Genomic DNA, 23,399 nt, shown 5'->3' on the forward strand with positions numbered 1-23,399 from the left:
TTGAGGCACCACGTCCCATAAGGCTTTCCGTCACTACTCTCCTCTATCCATGCCCAGCGCCATTTATTCCTTACTCCTCGTTCTAGTATAGCTGTGTCTTCGCCAGGTTTAAGAAACTTGGCTTCCATTTTAATAGACTCTTACTAAAGTTAGCGAGATAGCGGGCTGCTAAAAGCGAACGTCTCTACAAGCTAACATTACACTCATTCAAACTTCTTAAGGCCCACCCCACTACTCTGCCTCCGATTGGCTAGAAGTCGTTGGTTGGCTTGAGCAATGTGATACCATTGGTAGGCAGAACTGTCTCTTTGCTGAAGATGACTCTTTAAATTACGATGTAAACAAATAGCATGTGATTTTTTAATTTATTTTTTGCAAAAAATTCCCCCGCGCCGGAAATCCGGCACCGTGCCGGAGAACTTTAAGCCCTGCACTTCACACCAATATTGCAAGTCACTTCATGTCGACCAAAGCACAAAAAAAGTGTACCAAATCACAGTACTGCAATCAGAATGAACCATGTAAAAAAAGTAGGAGTAAAAAAGTGGCACGTTATTACAGTGATAAATTGCTCCTATCCGAGACAGAGTTACAGCTCAAATCTAGACTTTATAAAATAACATCAGGCATGACTAATATTAAGGAGGAAAAAGCAGAACAATACTGCAGCAAGCTGTGCAAAGTACAATCAGTGTGCAATTCCTGCATTCCTCCTGTGTGTTTGTCCTGCAGCTACAAACGGACAGCCTTTTTCAGAGGTGCTGTGGAGTCTGGTGGGCAGGGGCATGTAGTGTCTTTCGCCTCATCAGTACAGAATTCTCTGATCTTGTCAAAAAGGTACTTCTGTCTGGCCACGTCAAGTCCGGGTGGGGCTTGCACAGGAAGATCACCTCTGGGGGGCTTGACATCAGTGTGTTTCAGTAGCTGAAACTCGACTGGTACTGCCCCGTCGTATTCCCAGGCTATAACCACGCCAGGTTTCCGAGCATCAAAGCTGCAACAGAATGAAGACAATGCATTAAATGATTGCCCACAGTAAATGATATTTTATGACCGCCATACTATGTTCATAAAATGAAATAGGTAAATACATGACAATGAATTACCTGAAGTGATGGTAACTCTTAATCTGTGGGAGCTTTCGGAAGTAGCCACCCAGATGCTTTTGCCAGTCGTAGGTTTGAACCAGCACGGTGCCATTCTCCAGGCCTACAAGCTGGGGGATGTTGACGTGTTTCACTGGAGAGCTGGCCCTCACGACTTTAACAATGTCATCCAAAGTGTCCACTCTGGTCTTCCTGAAGCACTGCTTGATAAGGCCAAAGCACCAGTCGGGGCCAAACTTGGTGTGGCCTGCAATCAGGAAGTGGAGGCCCAGTGTCTTGTGAAGGCCATGCATGGTCCGCCATGCACAGTACCACAGCATGAAGTTGTTCTTGTTTTGGACACTGCAGTTGTCACAGTTCAGGTCCACGTATGTTTCTCCAACTCCATACTTCTCGAAGAAGTGATGCAGGTAATTGATGACTGCGTTGCTGCCCTTACTCGATGACATCCCTTCATCGATGAGGTAGTTCACCTGCTTAGGCATCCCTTCGCAGGAGACACCAAAGATGCTGCACTTGCGTGGAGTCAGAAAGTACATGGGCCCTGGTTGATGAGGGTCAGAGGGGTAGTGGACCTAAGAAAGAGAGGCAAAAGAGGAAGATAAGAAAAAGATTAGATGCAGTGAAAAGTAACATCACAGAGGTGTGTGTGTGGGTAAATGAAATTCAATCAACCAAATCAACAGTGTCATAGGATGAAGTTATTCTCACCTGTTGTGCAAAATCAAAACTGTTTGCACATTAGCATGGCTATCACAGTGTATACACAGGGCCTGGCTGTTAACACAGCCATCAGTCAAGTCATTTTAAAAAGTTGTTTTAGCATATTTAACACAATGTAACATATTTTACATTATGTTACATTTCTGTAATCTTGGATTGTAGTCCCACACACACATTTTACATACCAGATGTTTGCAGAGCATCATTGTAGAGACGCCAGACGGAGGTTTTGGTGACATTGGACGGCAGCAGTTTAGCACTGTATGCTAGCACTAAGCATACTGTAGCACTAAGTATGTTTGTCCAACTCCATACTTCCATAGTAACTCCAGGTAGTAGATGAGGGTCAGTGGACGTAAGGGAGAAGGTCATAATAGAAAAAAGAGGAAGAGAAGAAAAACATTACATGTATTGAAAATCATCAGAGTAGTGTGTTTGGCATTAGCCAACTAGCGGCTAGCTCGGTTCTAACAAAGAAAGCACATGTTTTTAAACTTTTAACATTTCTGTAATCTATTACACTTGACATGTTACAGTATTCCAGTATTACACACTGAACATGAGTCTTACAACTTTTACAACGTAGACATACTAAGTTACTAACCGTATTTACAACATAGACAGAATACCGAGCTACAATGCTAACATGCTAACAATCTTCAGCTTACAGACTGAACTGGTTTCAGTTAGTTGCTCGTGGGTAATAATAAAGAAATGTCTAAATACACGAACACACTGGTTTCAACTAGTAACTAACAACTAACTTAACTAACAAAGGCATGTACATAGTGATGGCGAGATGAAGCCGACGCTTCGGAGCGTGTATCGAGTAACAGAGGCAGATTTTTGTGAAGCGCGTACCGAGGCGTGTGTTGATGACGTACGATTCGGGAAGTGGCTCGGATTTGGCTCCTCCTCCTCCTCCTCGTCATCACAACCCCCCATATCAGAAGCTTCGCAGCCTGTGACTCAAGGTAATGTATACTGGATACATTCTAATTGTCTTATTGTATATATTCACTGACACTGACAGCCTGTTTGTCTGTTTTAGGTAACAAACTGTGGCGTCGTTTAGACACCACAGTCCTGCAGGCGAGGACCCAAAATGTAACTGCAGATGCAACAGTGGAGGTCCATACCTACCTGGCTGAACCAAACAACGAAAGGATGCAGAACCCCCTACAGTATTGGGAAGAACACAAACATGTGTATCCTAATTTGTATAAACTTGCCGTTAATTATCTATGTACCCCAGCTTCATCTGTGCCCTGTGAAAGGATATTTTCAAAAGCAGGTGAAATCGTCTCAAAAAAAAGAAACCGCCTGAAGCCCAGCACTGTGGGGAAATTGTTATTTTTAAATAAAAATGAATAAAATGTTGTGGTTCCTAGTAACACAAGCACATTTATTCAATTCAAAGCTTCACACACCAAATCCACGGTGTCATTATCACTCTGCCTGCTATACATTTATTGTCCACTTGATGGCGCAGTAGAGCAAATGAAGCAACATGAAGCTTCGGTCCAAGTGTGACGCAATTTGATGGAAAGCTTCAACAGTTCAAGAAGCTTCATCTCGCCATCACTACAAGATCTTACCTTCTTAGAGTCTGGTCGAAAACATTCTGGTGTAAACAAAAGCTCGCTGCTTCCTGCATGTGGCTTTTTATCCCTCCCCCTCGCCCAGCTATTGGCTACATCGATTGAGCTCACAGCCATTCACACCGATTGTTGTTCTTAGCTGCGCTCATGTTCCCGCCCCCAAGCTTCTCAAACTCATCTCATAAAACAAGCTTATTTTGAAGACTTATTACACGTATTTAATTAAATGAAAACTGCTCGAAAAAATAACGAGTGGGTACTTCACAACTTCAAGTTGCTTCTTATTACAAAAAAAGTAAATCAGATTTTTTGCATTGAAAAACTTTGAACGCAGATTTAAGGCATTCGCACTTTGCGCCCGTTTCGCACTTCGATGACGTCACGTCACAATATTATTATGACTGCTAAACCTATAAACTAATTAGAAAGGGAGATGGAAAGCTACCGGCATACCTCTATGTATAATATTATATATATAATTTAGATAGGTGGACACTTGGCTAAATAACTGGGGGAGGGACACAGGGATAAAGAAATAACAAACTGTACATTTAATACAACATAGAATACGTAGTACACAAGCATAAATACAAATAAATATGTAAATACAAATAAATACATAAATATGTCAGATATCCTAACTATGGTACCAGGTTGGAGCTCTTGGATGGTGACACGAAGAGGGGAGAGTCCAGTGATGTGGAATGATGGAGGGGGTATGGGGGATAACAGCGACGTTGATGGGGGGACTGTCCATGATCGGAGATGCAGGGGGGCCACGCACACAGCTACCCGGAACGCGGGACGGTGGAGGACATCTAAGTGGAGGACAACGGACAACTGCCAATGAAAAGGGCTACCTGTAGGCAAAATCATTTTTCTGTTTTTTACATGTGCTTAAACTACAGATTGTAAGCTTTCAAATGATGCATCATACATTGAAATCGGAAACAACTTGAAGACGACATGAGTATTTGAAAGCTGCTACACCTGAAATCACTAAGCACAGAAAATCCCCATCAAAGATAATGAACAACAAGAAACGAAGTCATTGTGTTATAGATTACACTTATTTAATGAACGTAAAACTGTTCGGAAAAATAACGAGTGGGTACTTCACATCTTCGAGTTGAATGTTAGCTAAAAAATCGAAAATCTGAAAAAAAACAAAAAAAAACTTTCAAGACGAATTTCACGTCTTTCTCATTTCCGAGAGGTGTCTGTTTACATCAAATTGTGACACCTATGGTAACACGGTTAGCGTGCTAACACAACTAGCATAAACACAGGTAACACCGTATGGTAACACGGTTAGCTAGCATAAACACAGTGTGCATGGAACAGCTCGGAGTCATCAGCCCCATAGAGGAGTTAGTAGTATAGAAGTTAGTCAAATGGACTTCTGAGGTCATGACGCGATGAGCCATGTGTTGTGTCCTGCCCTTTAAGACGGAATCACGTGTTAGACTAAGGAGGAAGTTGAAGTGTATGCTGGGTAGTTGGCTGCCATGCTCATTCATGCTGAGAAGTTATGTTGAGTAGTTTGCTGCTATACTCATGCTAAAGAATAAACCTGCGTTTGATGGACCACGTTCTCGATCTACTATTATTACTTACAAGTCCAGTCCGGACATCACAATTGGCGACGAGTAATCGGAGTTTACTAGTTTTTTACAATGGCTGTAAACGTGCCGTTTCCCTGTTTTTTCCTGCCTGCGCCTGGTGAGCCCACCATTCCATTCAAGACATGGCGGAAAATTTTTGAGAACTATTTGCTGGTCATCAATGCTAGCGGTAATGCTTGGCCTGCTGCACGGCGTAGAGCCGTCTTACTACACTGCCTGGGCACCGAGGGACAGCGTCTCTTCTACTCGCTCCCAAACACAGGTGCAGACTACGATACTGCAATGACTGCGTTGGAGGAGTACTTTGTGCCCAAGACAAACACTGTTGCTGAACGCCATGCTTTCCGTAAGAGAGTACAGATGCAGAATGAAACGATCCTTCAGTATGTGATTGCACTACGTGAACTTGCAGCTACGTGCGACTATGGCGATCGTGCGGATGAGGCGATCCGTGATCAGCTAGTTGAACATCTACACAACCCGCGGATCCGTGAAAGACTTTTGATGGACAATAAACTTACACTGGAAAGGGCCATGACAACTGCTACACAGATTGAGGCTGCTACGGAGCAAGCTAAGGCCTTCTGTGAGCCGCGGGCTGCATCTGTGCAGGCGGTGCAGCACACTCCACAACGAAAAGGGGGACAGTGGGGTAAGCGTACAAAGCCTGGGGAGGCTTCACAGCGGAAAACATGTTACCGCTGTGGATCAGATGGACATTTAGCTAATGCAACTAACTGCCCAGCTGCATCAGTTACATGCAGACAATGCAACAGAGTGGGTCACTTTGCCAAGGTGTGTCGCAGTACACAGACACACACCAAGGAGGTACGTGAGGTTGATCTCCCTGAATTTACAGTGTTATATACTGAACATTCTGCACGTAATAGTGATAAGATCACATGCACTGTGGAGATTATTTCAGAACACTCACAGTCCAGTAAAGTGGAATTGCTGGTTGACACTGGTTCATCTGTCTCTATACTGCCACAGAGCATCTACGCACAGTACTTTAAAAACATTCCACTTACTGAACCGACTGCCAGGCTGGTGTCTTACTCTAAAACCAGCATTCCAGTGCTGGGGTGCATGTCTGCTGATGTTTCTCTCCATGGCCGCACTGCTCCAGGTACCTTCTTCATTGTGGAGAGGGGGACCTCACTGATGGGGAGGGACCTAATGACTGTGTTAAGTGTGCATATTGCAAACAACAAAGTGGTGCCTCCTAATGACTCTGCATCTCTGCCTATTCCTGTGCTCCAGTGCACTACTGCATCTGCTCCCGCTGCTGTAGGGTGTGCAGAAAACTTTGTGCACCGCGTGAAGGTCGATTCCTCTGTCACACCGGTACGCCAAAAGCTGCGCCGGCTACCGCTGTCTGTCAGAGACGCAGTTTCTGATGAACTGAAGCGCTTACTCGCTGCTGGAGTGATCGAACCTGTCGACGCCTCTGCTTGGGTGTCCCCCATTGTCGTCATACAAAAGAAGACTGGAAAAATAAGGATGTGTGTCGACCTGCGTGAGCCCAATAAGGCGGTCATTATTGACGCCTTTCCACTGCCTCATATGGATGAGCTCCTTTCCAGCCTGAAAGGCTCCACCATCTTCTCATCCATTGACCTGGCTAACGCCTACTACCAGGTGCCTCTTGCTGAGGAGTCACGCGACCTAACGGCATTCATCACCCATGATGGACTGTATCGGTTCTGCCGTGTGCCATATGGACTGGCATCAGCGCCAGCTGCCTTTCAGAAGATGATGAGCATCATTCTCGCTGACCTGCCGGGTGTGGAGTACTACATTGATGATGTCATCATACATGGCAGTGACAGGCACACACATGACGAGGCTCTTAAAGTTACCCTGCAACGTCTGAAATCTGCTGGCTTGCAGCTTAATAACGACAAATGCCGTTTCCGTGAGCCCAGTCTACCATTCCTGGGTCACACTGTCTCTGCTGATGGTCTGCTTCCAGACACTGTACGCATACAGGCCATCGCTGAGGCTCCAGCAACCACTGATGCTACTACTACTACTACTACTGCTACTACTACTACTACTACTACTACTACTACTGCTACTACTACTACTACTGCTACTACTACTACTACTGTTACTACTACTACTACTGCTACTACTACTACTACTACTACTACTGCTATTACTACTACTGCTGCTACTACTGCTACTACTACTCCTCATGCCACTACTGGTTCATCTCCTTTTGAACTGCTCCACGGTCGGCCCATGCGAACCAAGCTGACTCTGTTACCTCCTGCTCCTGAGTGTACTCCGGCGACGATGAACATTCGCCACAGAGTCAGTGAACGACAGCGCAAGATGAAGGCCTACACTGATGCCAAACGTGGTGCACGTCCTCCTGCTTTTCAAAAAGGGGATAAAGTGCGGGTTAAGAATCCTCTGCATGTGATGAAAGGTCACAGAAGGTACAGTGATCCTCTCACCATAAGCAAGAAGGTGGGGGACAGCACATACATTCTGAGTGATGGAAAGACTTGGAATGCCTCTCATCTCACTGCTTTCCCAGACACTGCCACAACCACAGACGGAGACACTGTAGAGCCTGTGGTTGATCATTCACCCAGGCCTAGACGTAATATCCAGAGGTCTGGATGGCTAAAGGACTATGTCTCTTGAATAGCCTAATAATGGGTCACTGACAGTTGTTGAATTGTATTCCTGTTGTATGGGGATTGTTGCACTTATACTGTTTGCACTACTTTGGTCTAGTGTTATTGTATTAGACTGTCATTACCTAGATTAATAATATTTAAGTTTCCTTATGTGATATTGATTGGGTAATGTGATATTGTTTTGTTTATACATGCTGAATCTACCATTTCATTTTTTTGCTTGCCTTGTTGTTAGTACAAGTAACTCTTTTCCAGAAAGGGGGAAATGTTGTGTCCTGCCCTTTAAGACGGAATCACGTGTTAGACTAAGGAGGAAGTTGAAGTGTATGCTGGGTAGTTGGCTGCCATGCTCATTCATGCTGAGAAGTTATGTTGAGTAGTTTGCTGCTATACTCATGCTAAAGAATAAACCTGCGTTTGATGGACCACGTTCTCGATCTACTATTATTACTTACAAGTCCAGTCCGGACATCACACCATGCAAGTTTAGAGTTATGCTACCGACTGTTGTATGTTGTTGTTGAATTGATATTGAGTAAAGCTGAGTTTAAATGTATAACCTTGATCGTTCATGCCTATGAAAGAACCCAACACGACATCAACAGCACGTAGAAATCCAGATACATTCACATCACATACATACACTTTCATTTAATAGCTCTGCCTGCAAGAACATCTGCTTTAGCCCTGGCACTATACATTATAATTTCAAGGTCAGAGGGTGACAGTAAAACTAGCCTTACCCTTATTACAGGCCGGCTTCTCGCCACAAGGGAGCATAATTATGCACTGGAGAGAGAGAGAGAGAGAGAGAGAGAGAGAGAGAGAGAGAGAGAGAGAGAGAGAGAGAGAGAGAGAGAGAGAGAGAGAGAGAGAGAGAGAGAGAGAGAGAGAGAGAGAGAGAGAGAGATAGTGGAACAGCAGAAGTCAGCGGGCTGAGAGTGTGTGTGGGGCGTACATATGAATGTGCTCTCGTGTGTGAATGACTCCATTCTCTTCTGCTGACCTGCTGTCACCCTGCACGGAGAGGCGACTGTAGGCCTAATGACACAACTCATGTCATCCAGACATGCACACAAAGGCAGACGATGGCTATAGGCATCCATTTGTTACTGTAGGCAACGGAGAAATTAAATAATTATATTCATGTTAAGTACAGGGGTGAATAATCAAACAATACTGCGGGAGGCTGTATTCATAAAGCCAAATGTCAGCATGAAAGGTAAACAACTCGCAGGACAAAATGATGCATTGGCTTGGGTTTGTGCATCAACGTTTGCACGTTTTTCTTCAGGAAGTATGACACTTGACCATCATGTTTACCATCTAGGTCGGACCACATAAGAACCATCTAGTTTTGGTAGCACCATAGTTATGCACAAACCAAATAACCTCATGTCAGTAACGATAAACCTTTTTTCATTGTAGCCTAGACTCGTATGCCCTTCTTATAGAACCAAATAGAGTTCATGGGCTTGTCCCTATAGGAAAACCTTTTCGTAGCCTTGTAGAACGCCTTTTGGTGCTACAATGGTTTTACAGTGACACGTTTAAGGACCCTTCCTGGTTGTAGGTAACACCTCGGCTATGTTCCAGAATGCGTTCTTGCAAGCATTTTGGAGGAGTGTATAGGATTACACCCAAGAAAAACGACAGGTAACCCCTGTCCTGGAATGGAGCCAAAGGGGCCAGTACACCACCTACCTACCGCTACCGCACATAACTAATCTGATCGGAGTGATAACACCTCAGAAATCAGATTTCGTCAAGTCTAATAAGCACATGTACGCGTGTTGCACATGTACAATTTGTGTGAAAGACTGAGCGGCGGAGCATATATTGAACCAGGTTTTTTGGCAATCGTGTCAGGTATTGCAAGTCAATTCCATGCCTCCTCTAACGAGAGTCAATTAGCTTTCTGTCATGCCTGTACAGGCTGCTGAGACGCAGTGCAGGTTAGGTAATGTAGTGATTAGAGATTATAGTGAGAATAGAGTAGTGTTGTTTGTGGATTGGTAACTGTGCCATGTTTTGACAATAATCCGTCCTAATTTTACTGTTGGATGTATTCGTGTTCACTGCCACTGAATAATGCTTAAATAACAACCCTGTTGGGAAACTGAATCCCCTTTCATTAGTGGGAGGTAAACATAATTAGAAGAAATTGGATTAGTTCAACGGGCGACAAAACGGAGAGTGTGGTGAAATACTCCCAAATTTCGTTGTTTGGTACCTGTACTATAGCAACGACAATAAAGACCATTCATTCAAATACCCGTCCTAACGAGGGAAGGACACAACATGTAATGCAATGTGCCCGTTGCGCGCGCGCGTGCGTGTGTGTGTATGTGTAGTATTTGCTGCTGAGTCAGGCGCGTCCACTCTGTCTCCCATACGGTCTGTTGCTCTTTTCTCCATGTCTGTCCCTCTTTTTCTCTCCCTCTTTGTACTATAATACCTCCACTTTCCTCCCGTTGTTCCTATGCCCATAGGACTTTTAGACGGTGACGTCAATTTTCATTGAATCAAGCGGTGGCATGAGTTGGAATATTGAGGTGTACTGGTTCTGTCTCGTCGTCTTGTGCCTTCTGTACCCAGTGACAACTTGTTTCTTTTTTAGCGCATTGGCAGTCCATGTCGCCGGCTGGATCAGTGTGTTTACGTTCTGGGCAGCCTCCCGCAGCGTCAATGCGGACAGGACATTACCGTGACACGGTACGCGGTTTGCTTTATGAATGAATAACGAGAGGGAAATACAGGAGATTGTCAAACTCCCCAATCGTGGTGAACGGGAACCAAGCCGCCGATATGAGGGATTAACGAACCCTTACCCGGGACTCATTGCGGAAAAGCCTCTCTCTGCCGACTCATGTGAAAACGTGCCGTGGAAGACCGTGCTCCAGAAGCATTGACGAGCAGAACACCATGTAAGTTGCTCTCTATACTGGCCGTATGCACCTCATGAAATGATGCGAAAACGGGGTTCCCCACGTTTTCCTCTTAGGTTTGTGCATACACCATATGCATTTATGATTCCCCCGATAATAATATAAATAATTGTATTAACTAATAATAATAACACTAATAATACAAAAATAAATAACAATACTATGGTAATACTACTACTACTACTACTACTACTACTGCTACTACTATTACTACTACTACTACTACTACTACTACTACTACTACTACTACTACTACTAATAATAATAATAATAATAATAATAATAATAATATTACTACTACTACTACTACTACTACTACTACTACTACTACTACTACTACTACTACTACTAATACTAATAATAATACTAATAATAATGTTTATGGAATAGGTGTAAGTCAGAGCATCACAGCAAATTTCTATCAGTGTCATTCGCTCAATGACAACGCTCAACGTGATCAGAATTGTCTCCGTCATAGACGTGGCTAATAAGGGGAAAGACTGACTGACTGAATTCCCTCCTTTGCTGCAACCTTTGCTGCATTTTGAGAGGAACATTAACCCATTAACCCTATCCTCTCCATTAACCCTATCCTCTTCATTAACCCTATCCTCTTCTCCGGATTTAGTGCTTCAGTACTGTGTTTTGTCCATCTATCTTCTGGTCTGGCCGTTCTTATTAGTTTGGCTCACATGGTTCTGCTATGCTTTTTGCAGGTCGTTACATATTGTTGCTTTGGGCAGCGAGTGCCCTGGGGGCGTGGGGCCGGGGGAAGAGGCCATGGGCCAGGGGCAACTCCAAGGGGGACTGCTGTGGAGCTACCTGGGCCACGGCGCGGTGGCTGGACCCCGGGACCTGGAGAGCAGCCTGTCCAACCCAGCCTTCATGGAGTACACCTCCCGCGTGTTTGGAGATGTCACGGTGGTAGTGCAAGATTGCCCCAGCTGGGTAAGGAAGGAGAGGGGGTTAGAGTGAGTGAATGAGTGAGTGATAAAGTGTGTGAGAGAGAGAGAGAGAGAGAGAGAGAGAGAGAGAGAGAGAGAGAGAGAGAGAGAGAGAGAGAGAGATGAGGAGGAGGTTGGCAGAGGGAGCATGAGTCAGATACCAGAATTAGGTTGAAAGAGAGTGGCAGACAGACAAAGGCCTACATATGTTGCTGTGGTAATAAGAGAGAGAGAGCGAGAGAGAGAGTGAAAACAATCATAGAGACTTTGAAGCTGGAATGAGTGCTGTCCCATTCTGAGATGGCCATATCATAGTAGACCCACTAGACCCTTGTTGTCCATGAGGCAACCAGAAGCACCTGAGACCTGAAAACATGCATTAGCTCCCAGAGTATGTGGATTTAACTTTGCATGTTTTTACCTGGCAGGAGACCTGGGTTCAAACCCCACCTCAGTCACAGTAGCCAATCATCTCCCTTTTACCACAGATTTGCTGAGGCAGTCAAAGGTTATCATACATCAAAGACTTTCCAAATAGTTTTTTCAGTCAGAGTTGTTTGTTATGGTGTTATAGTGATGGATTGAGATAGAGGGATACAATGAAACTATACAGTACCACTGCTACTGCATGTATATGTGTTCATAATTCTTATTCAAAACATACAGTGCCCTCCATAAGTATTGTGAATAGGAAGCATTTTGTGTTTTATATATATATATATATATATATATATATATATATATATATATATATATATATAATATATATATACTCCAACAGTTTGGATTTTAAATCAAACAATTACTATGAGGTTAAAGTAGAGATTATCAGTTATAATTCAATGTTTTTTTCCCCAGATTGGTTTCCCCATTTTGAAATAACTGTTTTTATACGTGGTATAAGTATTCCAAAAGTATTGGAACATTGGCTTGATAGGTGTTTCTGGTTAGTCAGGTACAGTGGGGTGCAAGAATCTGGGCACCCCTGGTTTAAATGTCTGTTACAATTTATCTCCATGTGATTGAAAGCAAACCCTTAACACTAAATGCTACACAGTTAAACATGACACCTTTCTGCAAATTTTAAAGCACAGTTTCTTTTTATTTTAATTTTTCAAGTTTTTAAATGATAAAAAAGGAAAAGGGCCCTGTGCAAATGTTTGGGATCCCTTTTGGATTATTCTTTGTTACCTTTTGAGAAGATGATTACTAAGGCCCAGACCAAGGTGATTTACTCGTTAGGGCTACAATGACTCTCTATATATATATACTATATATTCTGAAGTAACTCCATGCCATCTAAACTTCCCGACTCGACTACTGCAACAGCATCCTCTACAGTTTGCCTAATAACATCCTAAACAAATTCCAATACGTCCAAAACTCTGCTGATAGGGCCTTTTCAGCCGCAGCCCCGTCCCTCTGGAACGCCCTCCCCAACCACATCAAATAGGCCAACACCCTCCCAACATTTAACCAGGCCCTCAAAACCCACCTCTTCAAGGTCGCCTTCACCAGTTAAACCTCTCCCCCTCCCAGGACCCCGGCCGCTAAGACAAACAGACTGAAGAACTGCTTCTACCACAGGGCCGTCAAGGCCCTGAACACAGCAAAGGCCTAAGTTCTGTGCCCAGGACAGTCTGGACGGATTGTATGGCAGCTAGTGCTGAGGCACAAACATGTACATTTCAAGCCTGCAAACTGTGACACTTTAAATAACGTGAAAAAATACTTTTGTGCAATATGACAACCCTAGTTGACTATCTGTGCAGTATAGTACAGTGGATTGTGTACATAGCCTTTATTTATGTAAACCAGCTCCTTACCTTCTTGTGATTTTATTCTTTTTCTAAAAGTTTTTTTTTTTTTTCTTTCCTAACACCAGGGGAGCCACCCCTCATAAATTTCGTTGTTTGGTACCTGTACTGTAGCAATGACAATAAAGTCCATTCATTCATTCATTCATTCATTCCCATGTGTCCCCAGCACTACCTCAATTAGGCCCCTATACCTTCTTCTATTCACCATTTGTTTCTTTTTATTATTACTACTCGATCTTTTCAGTTTGTAAAGCGTCTTTGAGTGTCTAGAAAAGCGCTATATAAGTCTAATGTATTATTATTGTTATTATTATTAGTATTATTATTAAAGTATCTGACAGTGGTGGCTGTTGTGTCTGGTGTAAAAACCATAGGTTCCTCTAAGCAGTCCAAGGATGTCAGAATCAAGATAGTTCACTTCCACCGTCAAGGAGAAGGCTACAAAAAACTCTTGTAACCCATTCCAACTGTCAGAAACATCATCAGAAAATGGAAAATAAGGGGATCACGTGGGCTAGTAATGGAGTAGGACGTGTCTCGTTTGAGCTCCTGTCGGACTTCTGTTTTATTTAAGTTAATAAGCGTTTTACATTACAAAATATTGGGAAACCTGTTCCTAACATATTCCTAAAATCAAAAGACTGTATTTATGTGTCAATGGCTGCAAATCTGGGCAAATATAAGTACAATCCGTCCGCTACTAGGCCAAACACTACCGCGACATCGAGTCCCACAGGTACCCAGGCTCAGACGGCCCCGCCCCGGACAAACAGCCCAGATATGGACGCTGTAGCATTGAAATCAGAGATTGTCCTCTCGCTGAAATCCGACATTGTGGAGGTGATAAAGACAGAGATTAAAAATGCACTAGCCGAAGATTTCAACCATATTAAAAGTGAACTTCAAGTAAAAGCGGAAATAATTAATAATACTGCAGCGGTTCAGTCTGAAATTGACTGAATAAAGGCTACAATCACGGAGGTGGAGGGCGGCCTATCAATGTGGTCGGACGAGGTGGTGGCCCTGCGGACTACGGTGACTGGCTTGAAAGCCGAGGTAACTGGGCTCAGAGAGAAATGCGACGGCATGGAGGGAAGAATGAGGAGATGCAACATCAGAATACTAGGGGTGGCCGAGACGAATGGATCATGCTCTACTGCATCGGTCTCGAAACTACTGAGGGAAGCGCTACAACTGGATAGAGATGTGCTTGTGGATCGTTCACACAGAACCCTGGCTCCGAGGAGACCGGATGGGAAACCACACGCCATCATTGCTAAGCTTCATTACTACCAGGACTGCGTTGAGGTGCTGAGCTGCGCGCGCACTCGAGCTCCACTCCGGGTCAGCGGGCAGACCATTGCCATCTTTCCGGATTATTCTGTGGGCGTCGCCAGGGCCAGGGCTGCGTTCACGGAGGTCAGGAAGCTGCTGCGCAACCGTCAGGGTGTCCCGTATGGCATACTGTTCCCAGCCCGACTCCGCATCACACACAACGGAGAAGAAAAGGAATTCACAGATGCAGACAAAGCGATGGACTATGTTAAGAAGAACGTCATCCCTGCAACAGGCTAAGGGGTAGGTCGCCCCCAGTCATGGGCCAGTGGGGCACAGTCTCATTTTGTTTGTACTATTTATTTTACTTTTATGGGCGTCTGGCTATGTATAGTGTTGTACAACAAAGACCTACATGGCAGAGTTGCTGGAAAGAAGCCTTTCCTACGACCTCAAACGAACACGAAATGAAGTGTCTGAAGTATGCAAAAGAAAACCTTGAGAAACCTGAAGGCTATTGGAACAATGTGCTTTGGACTGACAAAACCAACATTGAACATTTTGGCCACAATCAAAAAAGGGTGAAGCATTAGCAGTAGAGAAGAACACCGTGCCAACTGTTAAGCATGGAGGTGGATCCATTATGCTTTGAGGTTGCGTAGCAGCTGGGGGCACAGGCAATATTGTGTGGGTGGAAGGAAGAATGGAGGTCAGTCCAAAATTGAAGTTGAAGAGAGGTTGGGTATTCCAGCAAGACAATGACCCGAAGTATACCTCAAAATCAACCATAAAGTACCTCCAGGATGAAGGTTTTGGAATGGCCATCACAGTCCCCAGACTTGAATATTATAGAAAATCTGTGGAGAGATCTCAAACATGCCGTGCATGCTAGAAGGCTGAAGAATATTTCTGAGCTAGAGGTGTTCTCCCAGGAAGAATGGGGAAAAATTCCCAAAACAAGAATTGAAAGACTCTTAGCTGGCTACAAAAAGCGTTTGCAAGTTATAGTTGCCCGAGGAAGAGTTACAAAGTACTAGCTGACAGGGTTCCCAAACTTTTGCACAAGGCGTTTTTTCCTTACTTTTGTCCTTGTAAAAAGTTAAAAATAAAAATGAATCTTGCTTTAAAATGTGATGAAATGTGGCATGTTTAACTTTGTACCATTTAGAGGTTAGGTTTGCTTCTTTTCACTCACATTTTAAAAGGCATTTTGACTAGGGATGCCCACATTTACGCACCCCACTGTATTGGCGCTTTTTTCCATTGACCAGACCGGTACGGCTCGGAACGGCACGCATTTGAAAGTACGGTATGGTACGGGTAGGATACGCTTCTCTATTATACACAACAGACCTGGGGCCTCATTTATAGAAAGTACTTAGATAAAATGTTGATCTTACCCGTGTCGTACGTAGAAAACCACGTCAACGTAGTGATTTATAAAATTCCAACGTGAGTCGATTTGACCGTGGAAACGATCTTAGCTCTACGTCGGGTATTGACCTTGCGTACGCACATTACCTACTGGTTATGCGGAGTTATTACAGGCATGTGAGCCGTACTGCCTACTGTAATTCATGCAAGTGGCTCGTAATAAAATTAACGATGTTGTTATCAGCCGAGAAAATTTGTTTAATTCAAGATTTAAAGGGAACTGATGTTTATGATTGTATTTCAGTCTTTCTTTATATCCCTCCGGAGCTGTCTATCTCCCCTTCAACATGCCTAGTGCGTTCCACAACAGACCTTGCCCGGCCATGCGCTAAATTATACTGGATTTTCTCCGGTGTCTGGGAGTTCGCACAGGGGGTTCGTAGCCATGTTTTCAATGTCACCTGATAAGAATAAGACCATTATATTATTACAGTATAAGCAGCGCTCGAGTTGAGGGGGGATGAGGGGGGATGGCATCCCCCCTGAAATAAAAACAGTCAGGGCCCTATTATGCACTTCTTAACTTGCCGTCTTAAGTGTTAATTAAGACGCACCGCCAGGTTAAGACCTACCGCCACCCTTATTATGCGCTTCATACGCGCTACTGCTATTATGCAGGTGTCGATAGGCGCCCACACATAAGACGTAAAACTCCTGTGCATATATTGCTCATTGTGGGAGTGTTCATATGTTAATGAAGTGCACTAGGCGCCCCTGCTATTATACGATCTGACTTTGCTCCTATCGCTAAGAAGTGGTTTGAAAAGTTCTTAAGTTTAGACTTCATGCACGTTTTGAAACACGAGCGCGCCTCCGCGGTTTGCGCATGCATGTGGGCACACATGAACACGCACGTGGCTCCACGGCAAGACGTCAATTACGGTCACAGTATAAATGCTTTATTTCAGAAGGGAGAGGCAGAGAAGCGCGCTGACCTCCTTCTTAGGACTTCCATAATAGCATAGCGCTAATGACTCAACGCAGCCGGTTCTTAAAGGGAATGGCACCTGGCACGCTGATTGGGTTGATTGAGAAGACGCCCAAAACACACCCATGACTAATTTCTTTGCTTAGCGCCGGCTTTTAGGCGCCCACTGCAGCACGCATAATAGCAAAGTGGCCTTGACCACGCCTCCACGTCTTAAGTTTAGATCTACCGCCTCGTCTTATTGATGAAGTGCATAATAGGGCCCTCAAAATCGTCCCCCTTCTAAAACGGCCATCCCCTCTTTCCATACTTTATGTCATTTTATCAATGAACGTGGTATTACTGCTATTTCAAGGTGCGAGGGGGCACGCACACATGCAATGACATTTTGATTAAGTTACTGACACTGAAGTCACTGACGCTGAGGGGATGCTAAAATTGTCCTCATATGATAAAATCCACCACCTCCCCTGATTTTCTTTTACAACTTGAGTAGCCTACTGAGTATAAGCATTTGCCTGATTAGTTGTCATGATCAAACGTTACAAATGCAACTTACCGAGAAGCCACTCTTCTCTGCCCTCTCCCGCTTCCAGACTACCCTATATTATAGCACTTGGCTTAATTCAGCCGCTATAATTGAGCCGCTATCACAGGGCGTTAATACAAACCTTCATTTTACCTGCGTTGGTATTTATAGAAGGAAGCACGTACGGAATTTTAAACCATCGCAGCCCGTTTTATAAATAATGCTTACGTCCGTTTTGAAAAATGTGCTTACGTGAAAGTCAAAGATGACGTTCAAGTACTTTTTTTAAATAAATGAGGCCCCTGGAGCGAGCGGGGTCAGTAGGAGGAGTTAAGTGTCATAAGAGCACTTCACTTTAAAAATGGCGGTTAGCGGTGAACTCTATGAACATGGGATGACGATGTTGTGACCAATCAACGGTCTGCAGCGTCACACGTCACACACAGCCTGGCAAAAAGTCCCTTTCGCTACTCCTTTCCGAAAATCGGCCCGGCTCAGTTGGCAGTGGAGAAAGCAAAACAAACCGGGCTCACGCGGTACGGCACGGTATGGTACCGTAGTGGAAAAGCGCCATATGTTCCATCACATGTGCAGTGCATAGTCAATGTCTAGTATTGATTCTAAGCTTTGCATTTGCCTTTGGTGTCTGTCAACATGAGGACCAAAGAAACATCAATGAAAGTCTGATGCTGAAATATCAGAAATATAGCCATCATTTAAAAATAAGCACTGGTAAGCTCAGCAATCGCAAACAGGCTGTAGGCCAAGGAACACTTCTACAGTGGATGACCGAAGAATCCTCACCACAATTTAAACAATTCAAAACAACTGTCAAAATCTCACAGATCAGAACACTGTCCAGGAGGTAAGTGTGAATGTGTCAGAGACTACCATCCACAGAATACGTCACAAGCCGAAATACAGAGGCTTCACTGCAAGGTCTAAACCACTAGTTATTCTCAAAAAGGATGGTCAGGTTACAGTTTGCTCAAAAGTATCTAAAAAGTCTGAAGAGGTCTGGAAAACGATAAGATAAGAAGAGGAACGTTTGGAGAATAGAGGATCTGCTCTAGAGGAAGATTTACAGCATACCACCTCATCTGTGGGCTATAGTGGAGGGGGTGTTAATGTTAGAGCATGTATAGCTGCCACTAGAACTGGCCAACTTGTCTTAATGTATCACAGCAGCAGCAGAATGTTTTCTGAAATGTATTCTGAAATGTATAGATAAATACATAGTCAAATCCTGTCCGTATGTCTGTGTGATTGTTGTTGTTCCCGAAAAATTCTCATAATACTAATAGTCAATTCTGTGAGTTGTTCGGATAACTTACATTTTCGCAGATTGTGGAGGACCTGGAGGGTCGCTAAAGGAACATCCAGGCTTATTTTTATGAATCTCGCGAGACTTATAAAGAAACCCAGGCATATTTTCATATGAGCGCAATGTGGCATGGGCAAAAGCTAGGAGAACAAATCTTGATTTAGACTGGCTGGTCTTCGGGCGATGCCTGCACAGTTGCAATTAGAAAAGCCAAAGCACCCCACGGTGGTGTAGCGGTCTAAGCACTGGCCACTAGTGCATGCTGCCCACCGGGGACTGGGTTCGAATCCCAGCTCGCCAGATCCGGATATGGCTGGGGCACACACGCGGAGCGGCATATTGGGCGGCCGCTCCCGAGGGAGGTATAGGAGTAGTTCCGGACAAGGATCCGTCGCGCAACAGCGCCCCCGGGGTGCCGGAATAACAGGTGCTGGGCTCGAGGAGCCAGTCAGCTAGTCTGCCTGGCGGCCTCCTCTGGGACTGCCGGCCACGGGGGTCGTGCGGCGGATCCTTCGCAATAGGCAGGGGATAATTGGATGCTAGGTTGGGTTCAATTGGCTACCAAATTGGGTGAAAAAAGGGGATAAAATCTGAAAAACAAATTTATAACAGAAAAGCCAAAGCTGACCATTTCCTCACCAAAACTTCAAACAATCTAAACAATCTCTTGAAATTCTTCAAGACTATTACTGTAAATCCTTAGCTGGAAATAAAGAGGATATAGAGCTTCCTCCATGCATTGGTAAGTACTCACATAAAATCTCAGATAAGGCCAAAATGCTTGGTTGTTTTTATGAGCATTTTATTGCCTCTGATTCCTTGTTTGACTCTCTCAACATATTATTATGACCGATAGATAGACGGTTCACTTACTTAGACAAATGTATTTGTTGTAAGACGCTTTGGATAAAGGCGTCTGCTAAATGACAAAAATGTGAATGTAATGTACTTTCTAAAGCTAGCATATTGCACCAATGGCATATTGCACCAAAGGCTTTGATATATATTGTAATCACTCCCTTGACACAAACAACATTCATCTTGTATGGAAATCTGCTTTTGTTCTTCCCCTGTTGAAAGGGCGTGACCCGACAGGCTAAAACAATTCCAGGCCCATCTCCAAATGGTCTGTTCTATTAAGCTGGAATCTCTTGTAAATGAACATCTCATGGATAAAACTCCTCTACTTTAACCTTCTAGCCGTTGTAATTACCAATGGACAACCATCTGAGTACTTCCCCCTAGGCAGAGGCACACGCCAGGGCTGCAGTCTATCCCCTCTACTCTTCACGGTCACCATCAAACCCCTGGCTATTGCTCTTAGACAGTCCGGTGACTTCCTGGGAATAGAGCGAGGGGGCCTCATACACAAAATATCCCTATACGCAGGCAACATTCTTTTATATGTAACTGACCCATTAAAATCTGTTCCCTCCACCCTCAACACCCTAGCTCATTTCGGGAAACTCTCAGGCTATAAAATCAATTACGATAAAAGTGAAATGTTTCCTATTAATCAGTTAGCCACTCTAATCCGTGCATCGCACTTTCCATTCAGAATTGCCAACAAGGGCTTTAAATATCTTGGGATTGAGATCACACCTTCTTTTTCATCCCTCTTCATCAAGGATTTACGGCCAAATGAATCTCATTAAAATTATTGTATTACCAAAATTCCGTTATCTCTTCCAAAACGTCCCCATCCTGATCTGAAACATCATTCTTTCTCATGAGATGCTATAGCAGAATAGCATATCATTGTTTATCTGGAATGGTAAACCACATAGAATCAAAAGAAGTGCCCTTCAAAGACCTAAAAAACTTGCTGGCATGGCGCTACCCAACGTCATTCACTATTACTGGGCACTGGACTGAATCAGACATGCCCAACAGGGGTGAGTCCTGGATACAAATGGAGTATACCTGTACTTCCCTTAATCTAAACTCCATAATATGTTCCCCATCACCCCCCCTTCAAAGCCATCTCTATTCAAATCCAGTGGTATAGCACTCAGTCAGAATCTGGTCACAGTTTAGGAGGTATTTTAATGTGAAGACAACATCAGACTCCCATCACAAATAGCCATAACTTTCCACCCTCTCTCTCCGATTCTACCTTCGGGGTTTGGTCCTCAAAGGGTCCATTTCCAATTAAATCCATTTCTAATCTATATGTTGATGGCAAGTTTGGATCATTTGCACTACTCTCTCAATTATTCAATAAAAAAACTAAAGTCTCATTTTTTCCAAATCAGACATTTTGTCCAGAAAAGTAATGCTCCATTCCCAGACTTCCTGACAAACCAAAAAATCACATTCTCTCACTATCCTCAAGGTCTAATTTCTGCTATCTATAACAACCACCCCCCACTCACTGCAAGATGTTAGGAGACTTTGGGAGAAAGACCTTGGAGAGGAAATGACAGATTACCAGTACTCATTATTCTTTTTATGCTCTGGTAGGATGGTCTGCCTTGTCCACCCGTAGACTTAACCACTGGGATATTTTTATTTTTAAGTTCTTGGTCTGCTTCCATCTTACCCACGAATCTACATCCTTCAAAGATATTGTCTTCGCTCCCACAACTTATTCCTACTATTGCTCCCACGACTTATTCCTACTATCTGTCCCTAAAGTCTGTACTGAATTTGGGAAAAAGGCGTTTACGTATGCTGCTCCCCCTGCTTGGAATTAGTTGCATAATTACCTGAATCTTTGGGAGCTGGATGCAACAGGATGCATTTAAAGTAATTTTAAATGACTTGGAGACAGGCACATCTGGATGATTGACGACTGATAGATGACTGATTCATATTGGGTGTGTTTTGATCCCTGATATTGATGACTTGTGATGTATTGATGAATATTTAAAATATTTTTATGATTCTGTAATTTATCTTTATTTTCATTGTAAATTGTTATATGTTTTTATGCGTGCAGCCCTGTTAATTGTGCTGCTTGTCTTGGCCAGGACATTCTTGTAAAAGAGATTTTTAATTTCAATGAGACTTTTCCTGGTTAAATAAAAACGTTTTTACAGAAACATCTTGTCTGCTCAAGTACAAGCTAATGCCTCCAAATCTATTGGATAGTGCTTCATCATACAGTAAGACAATGACCCCAAACATATTGGGATGACCCCATAGCAACTAAAGAGTTTTTCAGGGCCAAAAAGCTGAAAGTTCTTGACCAACCAAGTCCATCTTCAGATTTATATACAATTGAACATGCATTTAATTTCCTAATGATACGATTTTAGGCAATCACCAGAGAAGAAACCCAGCGTCTGGTGGGGTCAATGGGCTGTAGACATCAGGCAGTTATTGCGTGCAAAGGATTGTCAACCAAATGTTAACACGAGTACTTTATTTGGACATTATATAATTTTTTTCAAGAATTTTGGAGCCCTGCTATAGTACTTTATAAATGGTGAACCTAATCTGGAAACGCCCCCCAATTGAATTAAAGCTGAGAATCTTTACTTTGACCCCATGGTAATTGTTTGATTTCAAACCAAAACTGTTGGAGTACAGAGCTAAAACAAGACACAATTATTCTTCATTTTAATACTTATAGAGGGTACTGTGGATTCTCTGGACTTTGTGTTGTGTACTGATCTGTATCTGTATTTGTCATGTGCTGTGTGTATTGTGCTGTTTCGTTTGTGTTCTGTTCTGTGTGTATGAATCTGAATGCTACACCTGAAGTTCTCCCAGGAAAAGTTATTCTCTTCTAAATTCACTTCTCTTCTATTCTACTGGACTTTATCACACACATACCTCCTGTTATTGTTGTTAATCATTTAAAAAACATTAGTTGACAACTGAAATAATGAAAACAGTTGCTAACACTAGCTTGTTAAGGTGCCCTCATACTGTCGTTAATAAGCATACAGAACGCTGCTAACAATACCAGGTACAAGTATGTGTGTGTTAAATGTCAATTCTGTTCTATTATATTCTGTTCTAAACACACCTGTCTGTGCAGGATCTGTTGGACAGTGATTGGGCCAGTGTGCGGAGTGTTCTAGAACAAGCGGACATCCTGGTCATCAAATACTCTGTGAACGACAAGCTAGCCTTCCAGCAGGTCCGCAATGGCTATGCCCCCAGACTCCGCCCCCTTCTACGCCACTGGGGCGTACCCGTAATCCTGGTTGCCGTGGGAGCCCGCCTAAATGGTGAGAGCTGATTGGTTGACAGTAGCCATGTCCGAGTAGTAGCCATACTACATACAGTACTAACCATACTACATACTAGTTAGAGCTTTCTGTTTGGTCAAATATATTCAGTAAGCGACACATTTCAACATATTACATACATACACCTCAATCATACTGAGAATCTGTCATCTGTAGCTAACCTTGTTGTTCATGGTAATTGGGGCTGTGGTAGGCGAGAGGTTAGAGGCCGGTTAGCAATCGGCAGGTCGCTGGTTCGATCCCCGCCTCAGGAGGGAGCTGCATGTGCCCTTGAGCAAGCGTACCA

General features: G+C 43.6%; 2 protein-coding genes across 2 annotated transcripts in view; one reads left to right on the plus strand and one right to left on the minus strand.

Moving 5' to 3' along the window:
- Positions 1-251: 251 nt before the first annotated feature.
- Positions 252-2,414, minus strand: LOC308155260 (uncharacterized protein). The gene is made up of 3 exons (XM_080528544.1): positions 2,015-2,414; positions 1,107-1,681; positions 252-994 (listed from the first exon to the last, which is right to left on the minus strand). Exons 1-3 carry the CDS (start codon positions 2,066-2,068, stop codon positions 733-735), a joined length of 891 nt encoding a protein of 296 aa, XP_080384670.1. The 5' UTR covers positions 2,069-2,414; the 3' UTR covers positions 252-732.
- Positions 2,415-5,337: 2,923 nt separating this feature from the next.
- The window catches only part of rhobtb3 (Rho related BTB domain containing 3), a gene marked incomplete at both ends in the record, with an annotated part of 92,540 nt that continues 74,478 nt past the window's right edge, over positions 5,338-23,399 (plus strand). The window contains 4 exons of the mRNA XM_080529357.1: positions 5,338-5,409; positions 6,319-6,887; positions 11,374-11,605; positions 22,900-23,092. Of these exons, the coding sequence (XP_080385483.1) occupies positions 5,338-5,409; positions 6,319-6,887; positions 11,374-11,605; positions 22,900-23,092 (1,066 nt within the window). The remainder of the gene's footprint in view (positions 5,410-6,318; positions 6,888-11,373; positions 11,606-22,899; positions 23,093-23,399) is intronic.

The sequence above is a fragment of the Nansenia antarctica genome (genome assembly GCF_963989245.1).
Source record: "Nansenia antarctica genome assembly, chromosome: 4".
In the NCBI taxonomy this organism is placed as follows: Eukaryota; Metazoa; Chordata; class Actinopteri; order Argentiniformes; family Microstomatidae; genus Nansenia; species Nansenia antarctica.